At 43.6% G+C, this 10,341-nt stretch overlaps 1 protein-coding gene across 2 annotated transcripts; it reads left to right on the plus strand.

Moving 5' to 3' along the window:
- Positions 1-1,039: 1,039 nt before the first annotated feature.
- BTF3 (basic transcription factor 3) lies at positions 1,040-8,250 on the plus strand. Of its 2 annotated transcripts, none has more exons than XM_084801655.1 (6): positions 1,040-1,197; positions 1,760-1,828; positions 4,307-4,420; positions 4,743-4,944; positions 7,050-7,106; positions 7,947-8,250. In XM_084801655.1, exons 2-6 carry the CDS (start codon positions 1,760-1,762, stop codon positions 7,991-7,993), a joined length of 489 nt encoding a protein of 162 aa, XP_084657781.1. In that variant the 5' UTR covers positions 1,040-1,197; the 3' UTR covers positions 7,994-8,250. The 2 variants fall into 2 exon arrangements, with proteins under 2 accessions (XP_084657781.1, XP_084657780.1); XM_084801654.1 differs by lacking the exon at positions 1,040-1,197 and adding an exon at positions 1,229-1,436.
- Positions 8,251-10,341: the final 2,091 nt, after the last annotated feature.

Below are 10,341 nucleotides of genomic sequence, written 5' to 3' on the forward strand. Positions count from 1 at the left end.
CTTTCTTGTAAAAAATGTTTGTAAAGAAAATGATTGATTTTAGCTAGAGTATGCATTTACTCCAGCTTTCCAGATAAATTGTATTCTCTCTAAAACTTCTAACATACTTTCACTTTTGAATATTCAAAACCATTTCATAGCTGAGATTGCAAGAAGGCTGACCACACAATTTTTATTTAAGCTTCCATTTTTTTTCATATAGTAGATGCTTTTTAAGGTTGTCTTAGGTATGGGGTTGCAATCCCAGCACTGGACTGGGAGAGAGGCCCCGAGGCTGGAGGATAGCTGTGAGTTTCAGCCTACCCAGGACACTTTTCAAAGCAACTACCACACCACACAACAACTCGTAAATTGACAAACCCAATGAAACACAAACAATTTGTACTGGTGTTCGGCCAACTTTAACTCACACCCACGCTTTTATCTCCAAGCACACAGCCCCAAATTCATCTGATTGAATTAGTCAAGGTAAAGTTTGCTCCCTTGTGAGCAATGATTCATAATCGCTATCATGGCGTCACGTGTTTGCCTATTATAGAGTTAAGTACGCGATGGAAGTGGAGTAGAAAGTTTAGGGGTCAGAAGTCGATTGTTAACCGGTTTCCGACCTGGACTAGATGAAATTGCTCCGAGGAGTGGAGCTCCGATTTGCATTCTGAGCACGCTCTCAAGAAATTCTGAATCGCCCACTGTCCACATAACCCAAGCCACCTAATTTTGGAAAGCAGCATTAGCTCCACAGATTTTTTATTTTGACAGTTGTTCTTTTTATATTTACACCCGGCATCGAGAAGACAATTTGCCTACTGAGCAAAGCTGCACGCCCTAAGGGTGGACATCGGGCCGACTGACTACGCGCCCCCCTGTCTAATCTATCCATGGCTTTTCCCAGAACCACCCGCAGGTCCGCAGCTCACAGCTTTCCGGTGATGCTCTCAGCAAGCCGAGGGACGAAAGGAGAGAACGAGCCGCCCACTGGACCAGCACCCACGCCGAGGGGGGCCCTGGTTGCGCATGCGCAGCGACGCCAAGCCCGCTCCCCGAGTTCCGGAGGAAGTGGCGTCTCGTTACTTCCGGCCTTCCTCTAGCTGCCATCTTGCGTCCCCGCGTGTGTGCGCCTTATCTCAGCTGGTCCGCCCGAGACCTCCTGAGCGCGAACCCTAGTCCCCCGCGCGGCCCCATTTCCACTCCGACAAGGTACAAAAAGGCTGTGGACGTCGGCGTGGGAGGAGGACGGGAGCGGGGGCGGGCAGTTCCCGTTCAGGAGCGAGACAGGGAGGGACTGGGCTAAGGCGTGGAAAGCGATGCGACGGACTGGCGCTCCCGCCCAGGCTGACTCTCGGGGGCGAGGGCGAGCCAGGGGCGGCTGCCCCGGGGTCGAGGCGACGCTGTCTCTTCCTCCACTTCTCGGCGGAACCCGAGGACAGGAGCCTCAGGTACCGCGAGGCCTGCGGAGAGCGGCCGGGCCGGGCGGGCGCTGGCTAGGCCGAGCCGGGCCAGGGCCGCGGGTGGGGGTGGGGGGTGCTTGTGTGTCGATGGGGGTGTCGGGGGGGGAGGGGAGGGGCGAGAGTGCCTGGGCTCTCCCGGCTGGCTCGGAGCCGACTTTTGGAGCTTTGGGAAGGAGGGGGTTAGTTGGGGATCCAGGCCTCAGCCTGCGGAGGACGTCCTCCTTGAGGGTGTCGGGGGAAATAACGAGCCTGGAACGGAATGCTGGGGAGAGCCCGACCGTTCTTTGCTGAGGATTTTCCTCTCATTCTAGATGAAAGAAACGATCATGAACCAGGAAAAACTCGCCAAGCTGCAGGCACAAGTGCGCATTGGTGGGAAAGTAAGTTTGATGGGTTTTGTTGTGTTGTTTTGTTTTGTTTTTTTTAATTCCCTTTGCATTTCTCGCACTGTTCTGCCACTTTACCTGGCAGGGGAAATTAGCAAAACTAGCAAATCTATGGGGGGCGGGGGTGACAGATAACAAAGAGACGTGGAGGCTGTATATTTACGGGCGAGGGGGAAGGTAAGCAGGTAGAGAAGAAAATCAACACTTAAAAATGTTGCTTTACTTTCATGGTGTTCAAGATCTACAGCATATAAGGAGAACAGAAATAATTTTATTAATGGGGGAATTGGTCGGGGGGGGGGGCTTGTTGTTTAAGCTGTGCTGAAATCCACCATGGGTTCTAGTACATTCTAGGCAAGCTCTCACCTCCTGAACTGCATTCCAGGCCATGTTTGGTTTTGTTTTGTTTTCTTTTCTTTTATAAGTTACCTGACTGTATTGGTTTTTCCTATTCTGCTTAATGATTAGGTGCTTATTTTTTTAATTAAGACCTTTCTGAACTATATGCTGAACAGGATAATTGTCTTTTTCCAAGCTATTTGAGGATACCTTCCTTAATTGATGTATTTTTGGAGCTCATGAACAGCTGGTCTTGGATTGGAAAATACTACCTAGGCACGTGGTTTTTGCTCTTCTGCCTTTGTAATTATGCCACAGTGGGAGAATGAAAATGTGTTGGCAGATTGGTTCCTCTTGGTGGATACTGCTCTTAATGAAGACTCCATTGAACCTGGTGTTGGCTTTTTTAGTCAGAAGTCCGCTCCAGATGAAGCTCTCCCTGGTTTCCTGTATTGTGTTTGCACATTCCTGGTGTTTAACAAGGTGTGGTAGCTTGTTGAAACAGCATGCCTTTACTTGGTAAAACTTGTGGAGCTTCCATAGCACGAGTTTAATACCCATTCAATTGTCCTAACTTTAACATTTACATTCAGTATGATATTCTGCAAGATAACCAAGTGTTGCACATAGGTTAAGTAAGACACAGCTCTGCTAAATTAGGGGACTTGGCCAGCAGTTAATATCCTGACTGGCCTTTGCAGACAGTTGTAGTCTTCCTTTTCCATCCATGGTTAGCCTTAGATATTTCTTGGTTTTTTACTTTGTTTTGGTTTTTTATCTTAAGGTGGCCTTCAGGTGCTAGGAACAAGTTGGGTGTGTTTTCTTGTGGTTTCTGAAGTGCTGTGCCCCCTGCAAGGTTGTACTCCAGTCACTGGGCTTGGCCTGTGAGCACCGCCTTCCAAGTTACTGCAGCAGGAGACTTTGTATCTAGTCGTTGTTGACCTAAGACAAAATGTTTCCAGTCATACTATGGGAACATTTTTTTTCTGAACCTTTTAAGAAACCTTACTTACAGGTTTAGTGAGTTTAACCCTAGAGAAAAGTAGGGGTAGGTTTGCATGCTTTGGGTGAATATTGTTCAAGACCCTTTTCAGTGTCTAATGGGAAAGCCGACAATCCTTAATAGTCAATTCTGCACTTGTGAAATGTGTGGAATCTATAGGTGGTAGCCTATATTTTAGAATCTAAATTTCTTCTGGTGGTATTGTGCTTGGTCTTTTCATAGTCTGCTGTTGGAAATAAGTTAGCATGTCATACAACTAGTGCAGAGTTGAGGGAAGACAGGTCAGATACTGGCTTGAACAGGATTTTGAAAACTGACTAAGAAAAAGGGTTATGTAAACTAGGAAAGACAGTGGTGCCTGTGGAAGTCCTCTCAGCTGGTGCTTGAGAAGAGCCTTTTACATGGGGAGAAGAAAAAATTTTCTCAAGGGAGGGAGGTAAGCCCTGGCTGGGAAGTGGGGTGGCTTTTATAGATGCACTAGGGTCCTAGTCTGTTCTCCTTTAAGGAACATCAAAGAGGTTTATTTGTTGAGGAGACCACTATGGGTTGAGAACTTTCTACTCTTGGCTAGAAAAGACATCTGTATACAGATTCATTGGTTACTTTGTATATTATTCCATCTGTGAAAATTAAGGTCTTGATGTTTCTTTAAAAACAAAAGGCTTAGCTTAGGTGACACGGGGCCACATTTGGTCACTTTTTAAAAGACTTAAAAATGACTTGTAAAAAAAAACATGTTTGCAGCTGACAGACTAGTGCTTATCAAGAATTCGTAGGCCATTCCTTTCCCTTAACTAACTTCCATTTTAACTTGACTTTTTAACTTCTTAGTTTGTGGGTTTGATAATTACCTTTTAATTTGTATTATGTATTTGTTTTTATTTGAAACTGCGTCTCACTGTTTTGCCTGGAACTCATTGTGTTGACTGGGCTGACCTCAAACTTAGAGATCCACCTGCCTCTGCTTCCTCTTGAGTTCTAGGACTGTACAGCATGTGCTGGCATTTCCCATCTGGTTATGCCACCATGTGCCATCTGGTTAGCTGTCTAGAGCAGAAGCAGGGATCTGAGAAGAATTAGAAAAGAGCCACTGTGGTATAAATGTGCTGTTTGCCCTTTTCCTCCCCTAGGGAACTGCTCGCAGAAAGAAGAAGGTGGTTCACAGAACAGCCACAGCAGATGATAAAAAACTGCAGTTCTCCTTAAAGAAGTTAGGGGTAAACAATATCTCTGGTATTGAAGAGGTGAGTGTCAAAACTGATGTGGCTAGGAAGTTTTAGTGATCATATTTTAAGTGGTTGTCTTGCTTTGCCGCTAGCAATGTATTTATGCCCCAGTAGATGTTTGAGTATCTTTGAAGGCGTTTCTGCCTCGTTAACTAAACAAGCTGTTGGGGAGATTGTGAAGCCAGAAAGCTACTCAGAGAAATTGCTCCCTGTGCTTCAAAGGGGAGAGCTGTATCAATTGGCTAGATTTTAGTTTTTGCTTAATAAAAACATTATTGATTTTAAAGGAATCTTTACTTAAGAATCGTTACTTATAATAATTATATTTTCTTCTTTACAGGTGAACATGTTTACAAACCAAGGGACAGTGATCCATTTTAACAACCCTAAAGTTCAGGCATCTCTGGCAGCAAACACCTTCACTATTACAGGCCACGCTGAGACAAAGCAGCTGACAGAAATGCTCCCCAGCATCCTCAACCAGCTTGGTGCAGACAGTCTGACTAGTTTAAGGAGACTGGCTGAAGCTCTGCCCAAACAATGTGAGTATCATTGTACTTGGCTGGCTACTTAGCAGCACATTTATGTGAGCTCAGGGTCAGAATTGCTAAGAATGTCTTTAGATGTGGAAAGCCAACTTACACCTGTAAGAATAACACACGTTTAACTGCCTGTCCTGGCTGTAGTGATGTGCCTACCTCTTCTGTGGTCATCATCCTTGATTTAGTGGATGGTTGTTTTCTACCAGCTTAACTAGGTTTGAATCAACCTAAAGCTCTTATCATTATTAGAAATGAAAAAATGTTGATTTTGAGTTTTGCTGGTACTTAACATTCAGAATTGTCAAGCTGGACCTGATGACCCACACTTATTAACACTTTGAGAGGCTGAACTTGGAAAATTACTGGGTTCAAGACCAGCCAGGGCTATGGGCATGCTGTCTCAGAAAAAGAAGACTAAAACTAACATCCCGTCTCCTTATTTACAGTCTTTGTGTTTGGTGGCTTTTTAAACACACACACACACATAATCAGCTATTGTTGACGGAGATGATAACTGCCAGTATTTTGGTGTTTCAAATTATAGTTTGATAGGGATTTTGTTGAGTTACAAGTACAACAGGTTGTGTTCTGTTTGATTTCTTTTGTAATAAACACCATGACCAAAAGCAATTTGAGGAGAAAGAGGTTGTTTTTATTACATTGCTCTTTATAGTCCATAATCAATTAAAGCCAAGGCAGGAAGGAGCCTTATAGGAATATTGTTTATTGGCCCACTCCCAGCCTCAATCTACTGCCTTTTACTTTGTAGATTATAATTACGTTACTCCCTTTTCCCACTCCAAACCCTACTGTGTGCCCCTCCCTGCTCTCCTTTAGATTCATGGTTTTTGTTTGTTTGTTTGTTTTCTTTTCTTTTCATTAATTGTTATTGCCAGGATAGATGTTCCTAAATATAACCTGTTCAGTCTGTATAATGCTACTTATATGTATGATTTCAGGACTGACTATTTGGCCCTGGGCAGCCTTTCTTATTCCAGGTCAGCCTGCCCGGGAGCAGCACTTACCCAGGGCTGGCCCATCATACATCAGTTAGCAATGAAGAAATGCCCCCACGCTGATCTGACAGAGGCAGTTCCTCATTTGAGGTTCCGACTTCCCTCCTGGGTGTCAATTAACCATGGTTAGACATCACAGGTGGTGTGACTTTATGTGGGTGCTTAGCAATTGAAGAGAAATGGAGAGGCAAGTCAAGAGGTTTATACTGGCTTGCTGTTTCCTTGTCTGTTTTAGATGCGTACTCATTTTACGTTTTTATTGTTAAGGAAGGGCATCAAGATGTTAGAGGCCATCTTGGACTTTGAGAGCCTAAATAGACTTGAAAGTTCCACTGATGGTGGTGTGGGTTAGAACGGTGCCATCTCAATTCTTTCTGTTCGATGAAAGTGATCTGGGTGTGATGGCCCATGGCTGTAAATCCCAGCCACTAGGGAGGCTGAACATTACAACTGTTGAAAGCCTGAACAAATTAGACTGTCCCAATTTTTTTGGTTTGGTGGTGGTATTTGTTTTTTTAATTATTTTTATTTTTTTTTTATTATTAATAGGCCAGGTGGTGAAACTCAGTGGTATAGTTCTTGCTTGCATATTCAAGGCCATGGGTTCAGTCCCCGACATCTCAAAAAGGAAATGGGGAAGGAAAAGGGACCCAGTGGTTAACTGTTGAAAGACACTTTAAATTTGGCCATTTTGTTTGCTTTTCTCCTTCTTGGCTTTTTGAGGTAGGTCTTCCCATATATCCCTGGCTGGCCTGGAGTGTACCTTTGCATTTGAAATGCTATGATTGATAGATGGGAGCTGCCACGTTTGCCTTAATTTTTTAATATTTTAATTTCAGTGAATATTTATTGGCTTTATGCCATGCACAGAATATTTAGAGTAATGGTTGGCCTCTTCATTTGCCTCCCAGAATAAACCTGACCATAATTTGGTGTGTGGTTTTACCTGTACCCAGAGTATTGTTTATGACAATCAAAATGTCCTATTGATGGTACTATAGATGAAACTTTGTGTGTCACTTGACATCAAGTTGTAGCTTGTTTATTGGTCTAAAGAAATGGGTTGGTTACATTTTCATTTTTTCACAGCTGTGGATGGAAAAGCACCACTTGCTACTGGAGAGGATGATGATGATGAGGTTCCAGGTAAGGGAGAAAACTGAAAAAATTCTGGGATGGGCTAAAGTCAGTGAATGTGAGGGCCTCACTAAGGAACTGAAGTTTCCTTGAAACATACCGGTTTATGAAAAGACATGGAGAGGTTTAAATGTCTTGAGGGTTGATGTTCTTTTAAAAAAAAAAGTGATTTGGTTTGCAATGTTTTTCTCTTCTATGTAGTTTGTTTGAAACCATGTTTCAGGTTGTAAATAAAGGCCTCACCTCCCCACCTGGGGGGGAAAAAAGAAACTATGTTTCAGTATGTACCTCAGACTTGCCTCAGATTGGAGAACCTTCTGGTTCAGCTTCTTGAGTGCTGGGAATGCTGACATGTGACACCATGTCTAACTAAATTATGTTGGTGAACTTCAGTCCTGGGGAAGAATCAAAAGTTCATACATTTTCCACTTTAGACAAATGTCTCTGGAACCCAAGAAAAACTCAATTCTGTTCTTTTGTGTTGACCAATGGATTGGCTTGAGGGAGGCTGAATGATAAACAGGTTCTTTAAGTATAATGCTCACTTTGATATAGCAGTTCTCAACCTGGGGGTTGCATATCACATATTTACATTACGATTCATAACCATTGCAAAATTACAGTTATGAAATAGCGACAAAGTGTCCTATGGTTGGGGGGGTCACCTGAACCTGAGAATATTGAAGGCTGTCAGTTTCAGGAAGGTCGAGAACCACTATTCTAATACTGCCAGGTGGGCCGTGTCTCACTAGAGGTGACAAGTCTTTAAATTTTAGTGTTTCCTTAAATATCTGCAAGTTATTTGTAGAATTGGCTTTTTTTCAGGATGTCTACTGTTTTCTTTTTTAGATCTGGTGGAGAATTTTGATGAGGCTTCTAAGAACGAGGCAAACTGAATTGAGGCAGCTTCTGAAGAAAGTGACACTTGCAGAAGTTATAGGAGCTGCTATTTTATATCATGACTGCTTTTTAAAATTCTTTTGTTTATGGATCTGATAAAATCTAGATCTCTAATATTTTTAAGCCCAAGCCCCCTGGACACTGCAGCTCTTTTCAGTTTTTGCTTATACACAATTCATTCTTTGCGGCAAACTAAGCTGAAGAAGCCTGGGAATAAAGTTTGGAAAAGGTTAATAAAATTCTTTGCCTAGTATGTGGCCTTTTGTTTATTTGGCTCTAATCTGTACAAAGTAAGCAGTTGTCTATAGACAGTTGGTCATGCGTGTATTCATGCTGATAACATTTGATGAAAATTCAGCTGTTGGTTTGAAAGTTGTCGTGTTGGAGCGTTTGCTTCCCCAGCAACACTTAGCACTTCATGCTGGTGTGTGTACTGTGAGAAGAGTTCTATTGGTAAGCTAGGGTGCTTTTTCCCCTGGTAGTGGTTATTATAAACATACAGTAAGGCTCTTTATGCAGTTTTTTAGATTTTGTATGCATGTGTGTACACCACGTGCATGCCTGGCAGAGGTCAGAAGAGGGTATTGGATTTCTGGACTTGGGCCTCTGCAAGTGCCAGAGGGCCCGGGTTGTAAGCGTGTGCGTGCGCGCGCTGGAAATGGATCCTGGATCCTTTGCAGAGCAGTGACTGCTCTTAACTATGAGCCCTCTCTAGCCCCTCGTGATACCCATTATAAGGAAAGAGTTTTGCTACAAAGGCTCATCACATTTGCTGCCTCATGTCGTTTGCTTGTCTGTTATTGCAGGAGCCGCATTTAATTAGAACCTTGACCGTCTTGTGATTTTAAAAAAGGTGGCGTGTCACCAGCTGGCTCCTCAAATTTAGGCTGGGAGGTGATGCACATAATTACCGCAGATTACATCAGCCAGAGAGCGTCACTGTCACTGTGGGATGGCCATGGGCTTGTGGAAGGACTGCCCTTTTGTTCCTCCCAGATTAGCTGGTATTAGTAACAATAGCACAACCTACCATATCCTTGTAGTTCTTGTTTATAGTTTCTGTAGCTGCTGCTGGTGAATAGCAGCATCGTTTGTTTTGTCTTAATTATTAAAACCCTAAAGGAGACACGAGAGCAGGTGGGATTACTTGTCTGAGTAACAGCCCCTTAAGTAGTAGAATAAGATTCAAACCCAGGCCACTATGGGGGCAATTTTAGGTACTAGCAGGTCAGAGGAGCAGACTAGTCTGGTCTTGGAGATGATCACTTAGCAGTTGGTCGAGGCTGGTTTTCTCCCTAGCCAGCAGGAAAATGCAAATTGAACTACTTTAGAGAGAGCACCTCACCCCAGTCAGAATGGCTTTCGTCAAGAATCAACAAATGCTGGCAAGGGTGAAGGAAAGAGGAGCCCTTAATTACAGTTGGCAGGAGTGCAAACAGCTACAGCCATTATGGAAATGAGTAAGGGTGTTTCCCCACAAAATGTAACTACCATGTCTCAGCTATATGCCATGCCCTACCACCAAGACACTTGTACATCCAGGCTCATTCCTGTAGTGTTCATAATAAAACAACCATCCTAGACAGACACTCATCAGCATATGGACCATGATACATGGCACAGACGATAAACAATGGAATTTTGCTCGACTGTCTATTCCCACATAAGCCTGGCTATTTCGGAACAGGTTTAGAACAGGAACCTAAAGTTGCGTCTGATTAACATGGGGTGCAGGTTCTTTAACCCTCCCCACCCCTACATTCTTGGAATGTAGACACATCAACACTTTGAGAGAAGTCTGAAGGCAAAAATATTTTTCAGCGTTTTCCAATGCTGCGATTATATGCCTAGTCACACAGGTTTTCATCACTCCAATCAGCACAGTCCTGGACGCCGTTTCTGCAGCGACTTCTGGGAATGCAGGCGCAGTCAGCGAAGAAAACAGTATCACATCTCCAGCCTGAGCACTCTGGGCACTGGGGAACTAGACAGTTGTGTTTATTTTTAAAAGCATAACTTATAATGTCAACTGGAAAAAATGCTATTGGACAAGAATTAGCCCTTTAGGTTTGAAAAAAAATCTTAGTGAAACTATCTCATGGGGAAACTGCAGATGATTATTGAAGATTCTAGACATCGTTTGAAAAGCCAGAGACAATACTGCCTCCCCTGTCCACCCAAACTAAACATACTGACATGTTGCATAAACAGGGAAGGGTCCCATGAGTTCCGGGCAATCCGTTAGCAGGGGATGCAGGCCCTTCCTAGTTGGTAGCCAGCCAGAGAAGCAAAGGATCTCTTTATACCTTCCATCCATAGCAAGCAGCCTTTACCCTGCTTTGGT

The sequence above is a fragment of the Acomys minous genome (assembly GCF_964271855.1).
Source record: "Acomys minous genome assembly, chromosome: 11".
Classification (NCBI taxonomy): domain Eukaryota; kingdom Metazoa; phylum Chordata; class Mammalia; order Rodentia; family Muridae; genus Acomys; species Acomys minous.

Excerpts from the sequence above, each read along its gene's own strand:
- BTF3 (XM_084801654.1), top strand. The coding sequence starts at position 1,305 with ATGCGACGGACTGGCGCTCCCGCCCAGGCTGACTCTCGGGGGCGAGGG. Across the intron at positions 4,945-7,049 it reads TGAAGCTCTGCCCAAACAAT|CTGTGGATGGAAAAGCACCA; the intron begins GTGAGTATCATT and ends ATTTTTTCACAG. Across the intron at positions 7,107-7,946 it reads TGATGATGATGAGGTTCCAG|ATCTGGTGGAGAATTTTGAT; the intron begins GTAAGGGAGAAA and ends TTTCTTTTTTAG.